We start from the raw sequence: 16124 nt of genomic DNA, 5'->3' as shown, positions 1-16124 counted from the left end.
TACAGATAGGACCACAAAACTCATCTAGATGAGCTCAGTGATATACACACACACACACGCCTTTAACCTGCCATTGTTCCCCGCTGCCTCACACCCATCCCCCACACAGGTGAGATACCTTACCTCAATGAACCTTTTATCAGGTGGAAACCAGTGTTCAAACACAACCCGGCATTGTCTGGCGTGTTACTGCCGCTTCTGGTCCGAGTGAAAACTAAGAATGATGAAATGAGCTCCTTGAACATCAGGGCGGATTAATTTCCTCATTAACATTTAGTCATGGGAAAAAGAAAATAAAAGCATTTTCCCTCATAAGGTTTTCTAAAAATGAAAAGAAATGATGTGATCCTTACTGCCTCTGAGGTGCATCCCCCTCCTCTCGCTCAGTGGCAGCTAGAACAGGCTCAAGCGCCCCTTTCTGTGACCCTGGATAGGATTAGGCTGGTATGCAAGCTGGATGGATGCTCCTTAGTTGGTCTTTAAATGGGTAAATAGAGCCTCAGATAAACGGCACATGAAATGCTACATCTTGTCACAGTTTTTAAACAAAATCAAAGCTAAATGTACAGAAATAGTGTGCAAAACTCACGTTAATAATTATGCTAACTGCATTACTGATTTAAAGTAATGATTTAAAGGTAAGGTAGGAGATCCTGGATTTTGAGTCCAGCGAAGCTGCATCTTGAAAATACACAGGTAAAAAGTCCCAACCCTTTTCTTCACTTTCCCCCCGAAGGCACGCCTCTAGAGTACATGAACGCGCACGAGCACGAAGGTGCACGAGCGCTGTTCTGACAGCAAGCATCGATCGTTGCCGTATTTAGTATTTAGTTTATGCTAACTATACGTTTAATAATGCTAGGTGCTAGCCAAGCTGGCTCTAGTTTAGCTTCCTGCCAAGCTTCTGGACGCGTAATTCGTTCACGGAGCAGGGTACGCGCACAGGGGGAAGGAGGGGGAGGGGGAGGGAGGAGCAGATTGCAGTTTGATAGACGGCATCAGAATCCAATCATTGTGAACGGTCCGTTCAGTATGATTGGATACTGTTTTTCCTAGATTGTCCGTTCTAGAGGCCACTAAAACTTTTCATATTTGTGTCAAAACTTTTAATTAATTGGTTGCAATGGAGGTGTGAAGAGTATTTCAAGCAATATGTAAAAAAATGTTCCAGAAAAAGATCCCCTACCCCGCCTTTAAGTGAGCAATAGAGCTAAATCAAAGTTACTCCCAGTCAGCATACAAAGGTTTTTCTCATCTCAAAAAACAAAGTATAATTTAAGAGACATATGCAAATTTACTGTACCAAAGGTCAAAAAATAAATGAAAAGGAGATGCATATCTGTTGTTGGGGTTTCATTATGGAATGACGCTAATATAAATGTAAGAAATTGTAGTACATTTTTGGTTTTCAAAAGGATGGTTTCTAAAGCAATTTTTGAGGACTACAAGTATTTATAATTTGTGAAGGATTTTGTGTTTATTTATGATTTTACTTCATTATTCTTCTCTTTTTTTTTTTTTTTACTTTATTGGATGCAATTCTGTTTTTTGTCTTTTTACTATTATTTTTCTTCTTACTTTAGTATTTGTAAAAATATAGGTTGATGGGTAGCTTAATTTTGTTCAACAGGACGGGCTTAAATATAAGCATTACGCTTCAGCCTGTGCCTTTTCAGTCACTTAAAAAATGCTATGATTGTACTGAACACATTTGTTGTATACTATGTGACTGAATCAAACAAACAAACAAAGTGACGTGTTCAGACCTGACTTTTTGGATAAAACACATCTAGAACGGTTTTCTTTAAGTGTTTACATACACTTTTACATGGAAATGTTCAGATGGCGCCCCTGTCTGGGATCACAAGTTAATGGAAAAATCCATATTTAAGATTATTTTTCATTTTCTCTCTATTTCTCTTTGCTTCCTGAAAATATTTTTGGCATGTGAAGCTTCAAACCAAACACAAAAGTCTGCTGGTAAAGGTCACGTTTAGATTTTATGAGCACAAGTGGCCTAAACTGAGATGGGAAAGGTCGGATGTCATGTAAATAAAACCAAGATTACAGGAATCCCTTTGATTAAAAAAAGATTCTTATTTTTAATGGAATCATCGTAAAAAGTCCATCAAGTTTATAATTCAGGCCCACTTTAAACTGCTGATGGTTTGCATACACAACAAGCTGTGGTTTGTGTCATAACACCGCCTCATATCCTAAATGTATTTGTCCCAAAGTCTGTTTGTTTTCTCCACCGCAGTGACTCTTAATCTGTTATCGCTACATCCCTTGACTTATCAGACCATCTATGTATGAGACCAATATTTTCCTGTTGTGTTATTAACTGTTTTATGGCTCTGTAGTTAATACAGATGTGCAGCGCTTCCTGTCAGGCTTTGTTTCTCCACGAACCGCGTGTGCTCTCAATCTAAATCACCCGACATGCCCACAATTCTTGAACGAAAAGTAACGTTTTTTTCCGAGCCCCACGGAGAACAGTTTACAGTCGTGTTTAGTCCGTCCAGATTTCCTCCGTTTCTTAAATGCCAGATTGACTCGATAAGGCTCGGATCAGGCTTCTGTGTGTCTTCTTGTCCCTGAAAAATGTTCATGATTATGTGCAGATCTATGTTGTCCCTTGATGATATTGCCAGACGCAGGGGATACATTTTGTGTGTCACTTTATTAAAATATAAAGTTTCTTTAATTCCATTTTAAGTCAGCTCTGCTCCTCCAAAGTTTGCACAAAACTTTTTAAACTTTCACCAAATGTAGACATTTTTAAATCCAGGTTAAAAACATTTCTTTTCTCACGTGTCTATGCATGAAATCTGCACGATATCTTTTAATTTAGCTGGACTGTTGCTTGTTTTTAAATTCATTTAAATTATTTTGTTTCTCTTTATATTCTTTTATGTATTTTTAATGCTTCTTCCACTCCCTGCTGCAATGCTTTTATTTTATGTAAAGCACTGTGCTATGCAAATAAATGTGATTTGATAACCAGCAACCAGTTCAAACCGCGACAGCGTTGTAAGTTGGACTTCTTGCCGAGAGGGTTCCTTCGGTCATATATCTCCTCTGTTGTGTTGATAATCAAGAGGTAGTGGTCCTGGTGTTGTTTAGCTCTCCTTTTGATAAGCCCACCTTCTCTCTGCCACTCATTTCCCAGAAGTCTTCTTGTCCATGTGGGATGCACTCAACAGGAAAGCTTAATTATCCATGAGAAAAAGACTGGAAGAAAGCACATGTCTGTGCTTGTCCCTGTCTGTAACACGAGATAACGACGCAGACTGTATTATAGATCAGCATCGGGTTTGGGCATTTCACCGACACGTATATGATCAGCTTTAAAGAGGAGGAGGAAAGGGAGACGATGGGGCAGAGGAAGGGAAAAAGGTGGTTTGAACAAACAGGAGCAGCATCGTTGCTAGGAGGCTGAGAGCAACATGATACAGAGGCAGGAAGGATACAGTCAGTGATGCAGAGTGGGCTGGACCCACTGATCCTTTCTAACCTGTCAGACACACATTTTAAACGCTTTGCGTCACCAGTTCGTTCATTTTTATTACCAATTAGGTTAGAATCCGTGACGGAGACGGCTCCTCCGCTGGGATTTAGTTCAACGCATGAACAGGATGATTTTTGTTGTACCCGCTGCACACTCGCAACACACGCGTGGCAACACCTGTTTACATGTTTCACCGTCTACTTCTAAACATAAGATGCTTGAAAGAAATGTTTCTTTTAGACAAAAATAGATGTACGAATGAGCTATTTAATTATAATCGTTTAAATTGACATGAACGTTCCTCTAGTTTCAACATTTCTCAAACAAATTTTAGCTATATTCCACTTTTTATTTCAAGATTAAACTGAAAGCCAACTCTAAAACCCCCCTCAGACCCTTCTGAATAATGAATTTAAAATGTTTAATATGTTTGAATTCTCACGGTTATTCTTATATTATTTATTTTATATATATATATATATATATATATATATATATATTTTTTCATTATTATTATTATTTAGTCATTTATTATTATTGTTATTATTATTAGTTACTAGTAGTATTTTTATTAGAATTGGTATTATTGTTGTTGTTTGTAATACACAATCATTGTAAATATTAATAATTTTTTTGAGCTACTTGACTAATTTGAATTTCCCCCATTGGGGGATGAATAAAGTATTTTTCTATTTCTATTATATTTGCATTTAATTAAAAACACAAGAGGTCCTTGCATGGTTGTTCTGACTGAAATGGCCAAGAAGTTTAGAAACTACTTCCTGTATATAACTCCTAACTTCTCCCAGATGCTGTGGTGGAGCTCCCCCTCTGGCCCGTTGGCTCAGTTTTGGAGCAAATACTTAATTTTTTTGTGCCACTTCTAAGTTTGCAGCACCACCAGAGAAATGATGATAAACTGTAGGTATTTTTAATAATCGTGGTTCGGTTTGATCCGTCAGCATTTGGTCCAGAAAGGTTAGTATCTTGAGGATTTCAGATGGTAGATTGTGAACCGTCACCGGCTGTAAGAGGCCCAAAAAGTGAGAATAAAAAAACGAATAAAGACTCTTTCAGAGTGAGCATTATCAGCATCTAAGTCAGAGTAAAACCTCCTGAAAGGCCCGGCAGGACCAAGTCCAAGGTGACACCATCTTCAAATCAAAATTTGGCTTTCATTGGCTTTTTAGTTCAAATGACTCTATAAATAGGCATTTAGGTCACAGTCTGAGCACCTTTTTTCTTTTAAACAGAATAACCAGAGGGGATCATTTCTGTTTTTAGATGGATATCTTCACGATTGATTTGTTTTATTTACTTTGGAATGCAGCCAGAGCTCGTAGTTTATCCACGCTAGCTGCTTGAAGATTTCATTACAACGGGGACACGAGTCGATGCTGCTGTGCACCAACGGATAAACACTGCGGATCGCTACACACTTCTGATTGTGTAATTTCCCTCAGGCTGAGTGCAAAAATATTGCACTAATTGCATTTTATTTCTTTCTTATATTTTTATTCCGAGTGCTAGCACTTCCATACCTAATTATTTTTATTGTATAGTACTGTATGGCATTCAAAATTTTAGCGCTGTTGAACGGAAGCCAAGTAACGACATTTCGTTGTCAAGAGTCACCTGTGTTTTTTGTGCAATGACAATAAGGAAAGTCTAAGTCTAAGTTATATTTGGACTATATTTAGGTGAGTGGCACAGTCCTCGGGTCAATAGTCCCGTCATTTCCTTGCTCTCTTTTCCCACATCTCCTCCATCTTTCTTCTGTCCCTGGAAGGTCCTCTCTTCCTTTTCCACAAGCTGTTTCTTAAAGAGATGAGTTGTAAGTCCACGTAGTTCCACTCGGATGGAAAGCCTTAAATCACTACAGATACCTGATAAAGACGAGCTGTTTCCTGACATGAGTCTAACGTGTTGTTCCAGGTTGTCACTCATCACATCTTTTTCTTCTTTCTTTTTGTGCGTCTCCTCTCAGGTGGTGCCGGTTGCTGTGCTGTCATGGCGCCGCTGCGCAGGAAGCTGAAGCTCGTGGTGACGGTGACGATGGTCAACCTCTTCATCTTCATCCTCATCTCCCGAAGCAGCAACCAAGACAAGAACGGACGCCACAAGCCCCTCGTCCCTTCCAAACGCTTCTGGGCCAAACTGGTCCCCAGCTCTGCCTACTGGAACCGCCAGCAGCAGGTTCTGGACATTCAGAACAACCTCATCCTGCTGGCCAACAGCAGCGGCGCGGACATGCCCGATTGGCTCAATGGCAGCAGTTTGACCCCTGACCTTTGTCAGCCCAACCTCAGGGTTACCACTCAGGTGAAAGACTACAACTCGCTGCCGGACCGCTTCAAGGACTTCCTGCTGTACATGCGCTGCCGCTCCTACCCGATCATGATGGATCAGCCGGAAATGTGCAACAAGCCGCCGTTCCTGCTTCTCGCCGTCAAGTCCCTGGCGCCGCACTTTGACCGCCGCCAGGCCATCCGTCAGTCCTGGGGACGGGCAGGATTCATAGCCAATCAAACAGTCATCACTGTCTTTCTTCTTGGCAACGCCACAGCTAAGGACCATCACCCGGATCTGTCCGAGATGCTGCGGTACGAGAGCCTCCGCCATAAAGACATTGTCCAGTGGGATTTCAGGGATTCCTTCTTCAACTTGACCGTTAAAGAAGTGCTTTTCCTGGAATGGATCCAGACTCGGTGCTCCGGCGCCCGCTTCATCTTCAAAGGGGACGACGACGTCTTTGTCAACACCTACCGCATCCTGGACTTCCTAAAGGGGCTGTCGGGGCCCAAAGCCAGGGACCTGTTTGTGGGAGACGTCATCACCAACGCGGGGCCACACCGAGACAAGAAGGTGAAATACTTCATCCCGGAGAGCATGTACGTGGGGTCGTACCCTCCGTACGCGGGTGGGGGCGGCTACCTGTACTCTGGGGAAATCGCAGCTCGCCTGTACAACGTGTCCCAACACGTGGCGCTCTACCCGATAGACGACGTCTACACCGGCATGTGTCTGCGGAAGTTGGGGCTGGCCCCCGATAAGCACAAAGGCTTCAGGACCTTTAACATAGATGAGAAGTACAGGTCGAACCCCTGTGCATACAAGAGCTTAATGCTCGTGCACCCGAGGACCCCGCAGGAGATGATCCAGATCTGGGCCTGGCTCAGCAGACCTGACCTGACCTGCCAGTGAAGGTGGCCTGACGAGACCCGAAATGTTTTGGGGTTGTTTCCCAGAAGCCAAAGTGACAAATGTTTTACCTTGAACAGGGTCACGGCTTAAAAGTTGGCAGCTTTAAGTTAAGACGTTATTAAAATTGTCACTTTCTCGCCTCGGCTCGGCACAGCCGATGCGTTGTTGAAGGACGCAACGCCGGCTCACTCTCTTTTTGTGTCTATCCTGACTCGGATGTCAAACTTCCACGGACGACCTAATCGTGCTTTAGCATCGACCAAACATCACCCACAGTGAATGTCTGTCTTTGAGTGTGCGTATTTATATCACGACTATTTATACAGCCTCTATAATGCTTTAACACTGTGTGTCGGCTCCTGGACGGAGCGTCTCGATGCTGTATTGGATCATTTAGGAAAGTAACACCTGGAAGAGTCCACCTGGGACCCGTGATATAAGACGCTGTGATGTCTGCAGCACTTGGACTTGTCACGGTATTTTAAACATACACGGCGGAGCCTCGTTCTGCGAGCTTTAAATGAGGTTCCCGGTGAACACTTTCTGATGATTGTTGCTGGAAGCTTGCTGCTATTCTTATCCACCCCCCCTAAAGTATTTACCCGCGAGTCACTCCATCTCACACTGAACCAGTTTGCCTTCATCCAGACTTGTTGGTCTAGATCACAAACTGTCGACGCATCCTTGAAAATGGGACATCGGGTGAAGTGGAGTGAACACGCTTTGCTTTTACGGGATCTGAAAGAGCGAGAGCTCCGGCTCTGTTCGGGCCTGGATTAACGTGGGTGGAGAAATCCAAGTGCTGTCTAATTCTGCTTCAGGTTTTCACTCCACGCGCAGAGAAAATCGGCTCACACAAACCCCCTTTGTCAAGCTTCCCTAAGTAGAGCTGCGGTGCTAAAACTTCACGCACTAGTGTTGTGAGTAAGTGTTAAATGCTGCTTTGGTGCGATGTCAGTGCTTCAGAATCAAAATGCTTTAAAACTGGTGTGAGAAGAGCACACCTGAGCTACCTAAGCTTCTGTCACTCGACAACATAAGCTCTAAGGTGTTAACAGATCATTGTGAAGGCTTCATTTCAGAGTGCAAAGTATATATATTTAGATCGGATCACTTCTTACTGTCTTCACGTCCAGTTTTTGATTGATAAATATCAGCTTTGCCTTGTCACGGGCCTGTGTTGGTGAATGTTTTAAAGGGAATCATTGCTGTAAAGGCTCACAAGTCACTGCGGCCTTCACCTCACGTGCTGCACATTTACTTTGCATCTACATTTAGCTGTGTTACTTTTTAGCTGCGTGTAAAGCACAATGAGACGCTCTCTGCACGTCGTTTTCATGCCTCAGCGTGGCATGGCTGCTTTTCTTTTTGTCCACCCCCTGAAATTAAAGGTCAGTGTTAGGTTATTCTGTGTTTTTTAACAGGTTTCGAGTCGCTCTGATTAGTTTAACTTATTCAGAGAGTTGTTAAAGGAGAAATCCTTCCATCCATTTTCAGTATTTTATGTCATGTTTGTCTCTGTTGGAGCTCCCCCTGCTGGTCGGGGTGCCGAACTGCGGCCTGTAAGAGCTTTGTATTCACACTGTGAACCAAAACTGTCTAAACTTGGTTTATTTTAACCACCCGTGTGTCATTTCACTCTTTAACTCCTTCTGTTGGGGGCAGTTAGTTGGAGTTAACCACATATGTAACAAAAAAAAACATTGAGACAATCTAATTAAAGCTCTTGAATGTTAATGACCAATGACAATAACTCCCATGTAGCAGAATGACGTCTAAAAACAGGAGATAAAGCATTGACAGAAGCTCGTTTCACCTCTCTGAGATATTTAAGCTTTACGTTATTTGTCAGTTTCGCTGTGGTTTCTCACAGGTCACCTCCTCTCGCTGTAGTTTGTAACAGCTTCTAATGTTTACATGTTTATTTAAAGTCCTCATCGCTCGTTTTTATAATGATTGGCTCTAGTTTTTTTCCTCGTACACTCACATCCTGCTTGAATCTAACCGCCGGCTGTTAACTGTGCTTTACGTTGTAGGTGTGTGTTTTTCACTCGTTTTAAGCTGTGTCTGCACCATCGGTGTGTCTCTGTGTGTCATGATTTGAGCTTCTGTTGGTAAGATCGGTGACCAGAATTTCAGATGAATTTTGATTGAATTTTTTAACTTAGAAATGTCATAAACCCGCCACACAGCACCTGCTCCGCTCCACCACGATTACCACAACTTCACCTGATGTTTACTGTACGTGTAAGAATGTCCCTCAACCATGTTAGGCATGAACGTTTTACCTAAATGACTTGATTATTTCAATAAAGGTTTATTTTGTTGATTTTGTACACTGATCTGTCTTTTTCATAGTCTGTGAACAGTTGCAATCAGTTAAAAACTGATTTGTTAGATGCAAACAAAGAGCTTAATACTCGGCATAAAATAAAAGCATTGCAGCAGGGAGTGTAAGAAGCTTTAAAAATACATAAAAGAATATAAAGAGAAACAAATAAAATAATTTAAATGAATTTAAAAACAAGCAACCATCTAGATAAGTTCAAAGATAATGAATCTATATGTCTTTTCATTAAAATACCTTAAAAAACCTTTAGCTGTGAAATAAATTGGTTAGATATGTGTTAATTATTTAGAAAGCGACTTTTGTTTTTTTGTTTTTTTTTTAAATGCGGCTGATTTTCAGTGGATTTACCGTGTTTTTAATGTCACATTTGTTTCCTAGTTGTTGGGTTTTTTTGTATTTCCATGTCCTATAATCAAATTATTAGGGAAGCACCAATACCACATTTTTTAAAAAACGAGTACAAGTACTAGTACTTACCTTTTAGTACTTACCGATACCGAGTACTGATATGAGTACTAATCAAGGCCATTACAGTTCTTACAATTAAACACATTTTATTTTCTTTAGGCATGTTCAACCCAAATACAACTACCCTTAGTGCAACATATTGTTTTAACATTTTAACTTTCACAAACACATTGCAGGAAATTGAAGCTCCTGTCACACCGGTATCGGTTCTGTAGTATCGGAACACTTTAATGAATACCGAGTACACGCATATGCTATCGGTGCTGATACTGGTATGGTTTGTATTAAACCAAAGGCACCACAAACGGAGCAGTTCAGCACCAACCGTCTTTCAATCGCAGTCTTGGGACCCTAATTTTGAATAATTTGCATTTCAAAAAGCTTAAAACGCAGATGAACGACATGCAAAAAGGCCCAAAAGTGTCGTGCAGTTGTGTTCAAAATGATAGCCGCGTGTCTAAAAAGCTGAGTAAAGCTCAAAATCCTTTTAATAGGTTTTATTTCCAAACGCAAAGCACAGGGAACACTGAAGACCACATGTCCAAACTTTAATATTAGGCTGTTCACAGTCTGCGTCTTTCTTTTCAAACCCAAAGATTTTAACTGTAGATTCAGATTCAGTTTTTCTGTGACTCACTGAACTCCTCTTTAGTTGTATAAACACTGTTTCTGAGAGCTGCTTCACATCTGTGTCGCGTGGAGTCATCTTTGATCACCCCTGAGCTGAGTCTTTACCTTTTTCGCTGTTCTCCGGCACATCTTTCTGGTTTTGGTTTGTCATTTTAAAGCATTTCAGATCATTTTTAGCCGAGCAGCTCATCATTTTCTGCACTTCTTTGGATGTTTTCTCCTTTCCAATCAACTTTTTAATCGAAGTTCGCTGTTCTTCTGAGTAGTGCCTGGAATGATCGATTTCATCAAAATGCACGACAACCAGCATGGACAACATCTGCTGCCTTCATTTTGACATTGTGAATTAATTAATCATTTACACAGAATCAGCAGCATGTCCTGGCTGCTGGGTCTGATTTTCTATTACTCTTCTGCACCTAGTAAGGTTTAGAATCCATCCACGAGTCCCCACTGATTGTAATCCAGGAAGAAAATCCCAGGTGTAGTGGAGGTCCTCCACCACCAGAGGGCAGCAGTGCATGCTGCTCTGTATTTATGACAGCGGGAGTTTCACCAAATATTCTTGAAACAGGATGTGAAGTTGAGTTTACTTTGTGTTTTTTATTCCAGATGTTGAACCAGTCGGTTCTCGACTCGGCGCAGCTGTTAAACCAAAGGAAATGGGATTTAAGTGTGATTAAAGTTACTGATTATTCTCAGACTGCAGGTCACTGATCCAGTAACAGCCAGAGGAACCTGTTTTAATCAGCAGTCATCACCTAAAAACGTACAGAAACATTTACTTTGTTCAGGTCTGAAAACATTTACAACTTTTGGTATTATTATGTTTATATTTCTGCTGAAATCGTCTTGTTATTGGCCTCACAGTTGATGTTTTATTAGTTTTAACTATATATCAACCTTACTGCGGTTAACTGTGGCTGCAGCTGGTTTAAATTAGCAGTTAAACAAACTAAAACGGAGCAGATTATGGAGTTTGAATCTGCCCTGAAAGGTGTTTTTGTTGCTTTTACATTTAAATAAACTGGGCCTGACTATGGTCAGACACCTACAGGTGTGAGGAGTCAGCTGAGGCCTCATTTGTGTTCACCTGGGGATAAATTAAAGCGGCAACACGGTTGTCATGATAACCACATCCCTAAGGTGGTGCTAGAGGTAAAAGATGAGCAGGCAGAGTGTGTCTTACACCTAACTATGAGTATCTAATGATCATTAAAGGGTTAGACTTCTGAAATAAACAAGTCGGCCTCTAATCCTTCACACACTCACCAAGCCAGCGTTCAATCATCAATAATATGAAAATCCTCACAGATCAGAGCCTGTTCTACTTGAGTTGCAGACAGGTGAGACGTGGAGCTGAGTCGTGATATTTCTGTGTATTTTCAGGTCTTTTTCCCTTTTCCGTTTAGACTCCACCGTTGCATCCTGTTGGTGGGGATTTGTCCTCAGGAACATTTCAGCACCTGTCGTCCCTGCATGTGTCACGTCCTGCCGTTGCATCCTGTTAAAACTCCAAAATAAACTCAGCATCTCTGAGATTTTTAACCAGGAGTCATCAGCTTTGTCTGTGGCAGGAGACGGTAAATCAAGAAGCCAAGAAACTACACTTGATTGGGTGATTTGAGAACATGTATATATGCTCCTACTTCTAAAACTCACCTAATATGCAGTAATAAGAAAGAAGTTGCTTAAAACCAGACGGTTTGCTATGTTTTCGTGCAGCAAATTAACATAAAACAGCCGTTCAGTTTATTAAAGGACGTCCAGTGGAGAAGCAACCACTACAAGGGGAGCGGCTGGTGGTAAATAGACTATAAACCCGCGAGGTATAATCTTCTTTTTCATTTAAAGGACCACAATTTAGGAATACTTTACAAATCTCAGTGTTTTTTTTAGTCTCAGGTGGAAGTTGAGTCAAATCTGGGATCAGTGAGTCATTCGGGTCACAAGAAGCTACTGGTTAAAACCTTGCTTTGCCTTCACAGAATGTTTTTATTTCTCTTCCCTCTTTTCATCCGGACTGCAGTGATTTTATCTTGTTTTCTTGTTTGTTTTAGATACATTTTCAAATGGAATATAATAAACAAACTGAGCGAATGCACCATGCCTCAAATATGCAGTGAAAACCACGTTGGCTTTTCAATACTTTGAAACTTAAACGTTTGTTAACTGCAGCTCTGCTCACATGATCCACTGTCATTAGGATTCAGGTTTGAGGCCCCTGTGAGTGAGTTTCCAGGTTAGACAGAATCAGAGCTGCAGTCTGACTTTAACCACATTCTCCTCGTGTGATTCGTCTGCTTCACTGTACCCATATTACCTGAAGAAGCACAGATTTCTTTCCTTTTCTGTCCTTTTTGGAAGCCTCAGGATGATAAATTAGTTTGAGACGGAGATGGTTTTCATCCACAAACACGACGGTGCTGCACAGGTCACATGCACAGCAGCTGCTTTCATTAAGCTCAGCTTCATAACTGAGTGTGTGTCTGTAAGTGATGGCAGCTGGAGCTTCTGACTCTGCCCACACGATAACACAAACTTTAAGTGCTTTCTGATCCAGGTCTCCATGAGACTGCATTAAAGAGGAGCGGCTGAGCAGTTTTCCACTTTCTTTTCCAGCAGACAGACTTCCAGCAGGTCGCTTTGCGCTGCGTCGGGCCGAGAATTTCATGTTGGCCTCCCTCCAGCTGCAGTTGGAGGAGGATCTGAAGAGCCTCTCCTTTCATTCTGCTTTAGTTTTCCACCTCCATAAGTTGGTTGTTTCATCATTTACACTCGAGGAAAAACTGAATTATCGTGTTCTTCTTTTTTCATAGTTTCTGTACTTCGGGATGATTGCAGCTGATCATTCTTTGCAGCCAAACTTCACAATCAGAGGAAAGTTGTGGGGGGGGTGGGGGGCGAGAGAGAGAGAGCTGCAGTTCATCAAAATTAGGGCAGGGCGAGTTAACTCGTTATTTATTTAACGCCGACAAATATTTTATCATGCATTAGCGCAGGTTTTATTATTTATTTTATTGTTGTAAAAGTCTGTTGCTCACAGGCTTTTATTTTGTAAAAGTCTGTTGCTGTCTGCTGTGGAACCAGAAAAGAAAGTAATCGGCGGATCCACCAAACACGGAGAAGGGTACGGAACTTTTACTCGGCCATTTTCATTTTAAAGTTCTTCCAGACGGCGGAGTCGACAGAACCAAAGTCATCTGTAAACACTGCCAAGTTGAATTGTCTTCTCAGCGTAGTAGTTCCAGTCTAAAATATCACTTAAAGGCAAAACACACAACTGATAGCAGCAAGTCATTCAAGGAAACAGACAGTGGAGCGAGGCTTCTACATAAAAACTACAGAAAGATGCTGATGTTAAAAGTGTGTTTGCACAACAAATGTTATGGCACTTTCATTCATATGGCAGCACATTTAAAATAAAGCTGTGTTTGGTCTTTGCTGGATTCTTTCCTCTTTCTGATACCTTTCATCTGCTGTAGATAGTTCTTTAGGCCTGACACTTCTTCTTTTGTCCTCCACTTGTCCAGTTACCTCAAATGTTTTAAGGACACACTGCACACCATGCTGAGATATGCCAAGTTTTCAGCTAACAGCTCTTTGGGAATCACCTTGTTGCTGCAGAAATCCTGTTTTGTGTCTGTCACACTGTGTTATCTTTGCTGTTTTTCAGAGCTGCAGCTAAAGAAATGGGATCAAATGATGTGTCTTTGTGACCGGCTGCTGGTAACAAAGTGCTGTATTGTGCAGCAAGTCCAGGCACAAATTTTAAACTTTGCTCAGAGAGATCGTCTTATCTGATATCTGATCGGGGGTGGGGGGGGCGAAGAATTTCAGTCACACACCTGAAACAACCCTTTTTTCTATGTGACACATTTGATTAATATAGAATACTTCAAATTTAATTAAAAAAAACTGTTAATTTCCCCTTTTTTTGTGCGTCTTGATCGCATTTTAAGTTTAATTTGATTGGATGATGGAATCTGCTTAGCGATGATCAGCTTTAAACAGAAGAAAGCTGACTCATGGCTGACATCATCAGCGAGCTGCCAGGAAGCCGGATGATAAACTGGAGATGAAGTTCCCAGAAACTGATTGGAGCAGTAATTTTCTCTCTCACACACACAGGAGGAGGTCTCAGCAGGTCTCACCTTCCCATCGTCAACCCCCGACGTCTCCTTTCAAACAAACACGTTTTAGAGCCTCTGGCATCGACTGGTACATGAAAGAAGCTATCAGGTGTCTGGTTGAATCCTCGAGGTTCTACATCCTGCAAACACTTTGCAAACAGCATTAATCACACAGAACCTTTTAGTCTGCAGGATCCATCCAGCTGCATTCTCCAGGAAAGAAATAAAAGGAGAAAAGCACCAAAAAAGGAAATGTTCATTCCTGACTGCACACATTAATTGGCCACGCTGACAGCGGTGCTTCTTTATGAGCGCATGACGTTCCAGGTAACAGAGTTCAAAGCATGAATTCCACTTTATTCGAAAGACAAACTGGGTTCTGCGACCGAACACTGTGGGACTATTTTTCCAAACTGGAACCAGTAACCTGGAGGAAAGAGTTGCTCACAGAGGGCTCAGCCTGGTGAAGGATGGTGCGATATGGAGGGAGTGAGTCACAGCTCTGATCCAGATCTCTAGGTTTCCAGCTAAAATGACTAAAACTCAGGAAATGTCGGCTTGTTGGCATCAAAATGCCACCGCACAACTTCTGCAGCCAACTCGTGCTTTCCACCAAAGAGCTGCTCCTGTTGACAGGACTCTCTGTTCAGCTTGTTCTCTTCTTGCTATGAAAATGTTTGTTTTCTGGTATTTTGTCCTAAGAATATAGGCCTTTAAAGTAACACGGCATGGATTTATAACACATGCACATACTTTAGAGGTCAGGTTTGTCAGCTCAGATTAAGATTGGTGACAAATTAAAGGAAAAACCAGCAGAAAGTGCAGCGCAATGCCAGTAAAGTGAGTGGGTTTTGGCATTGATTTGTTGGAATTCTACAGGCGGGATGGAAGATAAATCTTCCTAAAAGACATTCAGTGGTTCAATGGTGTTGGAGGGGAATCTTTGCCTAGCTGTGACTGAAAGGGCGGCAACATGTGACATTTTCACACTCTTACTGGCCTTTGTCATCCTGAAGGGGATCACTTCAACTTTGACCAGCAGCGATCCTAAAAGGCAACAAAATCTAAATTTTCTCCTTGTGAGATGAATAAAGGTCTATTTTATCTTAAAAAGCAACAAAATAGTACTAGAACTCCATTCCACACTCATTTCCCTTCAGTCCACACATATTATGTGATGAAGTGTACTCGCTACATGATGACGTTCAGCGGCCAGAAGTCGCTGCACGATATCTTGCTCCGTCACATCGTTTATTTAAAGAAATTACAAATTACAATACAAAATAACATGAAATAGTAAACAGCCTTTTAATCAACCAGCGAAATAGAAAAAGAAGAGAGAAGGGCAGTTAATTACAGCTCAGCTGTTGGGTGGAGGTAGCTGTGATCGTTCAAGTCAGAAGAAGGACGTTATGCTCTGATTCTTTGAATTCTTTCAGGACGAGAGAAATGAGGAGCAAAGGGAATGAAAACAGAGGGGAAGTGACTGAGTGGCTGTAGGAAAACCGAAAGATAGAAAAGGATGGCTGCAGAGTTAAAGTGTGGAGAGAAAAATGATGAAAGGGGAAGAGAGCAGCAATCAAAAAATAGTCAAGACGGGGAGGCCGAGAGGGAAGTGAAGGAAGTGAGAAGAGGGAAATGAAAGTGCTGGAGCGCCCCTGGAGAGCGATGTTGGAGAATTTAATCACGAGACCTGCAGAAAGGAAGAATATCAGGGATGTAAAGTCTGAAATGTAACATAATGTGCAGACTAACGGTGAGCGGTGAAGCACACAGAAGAGGGAAATTTTCTTCCATTCCAGACAAGTCAGAACAAGACTGGTATTAA

General features: G+C 41.6%; 1 protein-coding gene across 1 annotated transcript in view; it reads left to right on the top strand.

Annotated features, from left to right (window-relative positions):
- b3gnt2b (UDP-GlcNAc:betaGal beta-1,3-N-acetylglucosaminyltransferase 2b) overlaps window positions 1-9051 on the top strand; it is a 30506-nt gene extending 21455 nt beyond the window's left edge. The window contains exon 3 of the mRNA XM_075480467.1: window positions 5499-9051. Within this exon, the coding sequence (XP_075336582.1) occupies window positions 5522-6715 (1194 nt within the window). The 5' untranslated portion in view covers window positions 5499-5521 and the 3' untranslated portion in view covers window positions 6716-9051. The remainder of the gene's footprint in view (window positions 1-5498) is intronic.
- Window positions 9052-16124: the final 7073 nt, after the last annotated feature.

This window comes from Odontesthes bonariensis, chromosome 2, assembly GCF_027942865.1.
Source record: "Odontesthes bonariensis isolate fOdoBon6 chromosome 2, fOdoBon6.hap1, whole genome shotgun sequence".
NCBI classification, from domain to species: Eukaryota; Metazoa; Chordata; class Actinopteri; order Atheriniformes; family Atherinopsidae; genus Odontesthes; species Odontesthes bonariensis.
This window is presented reverse-complemented; position numbering and strand designations above follow the sequence as displayed.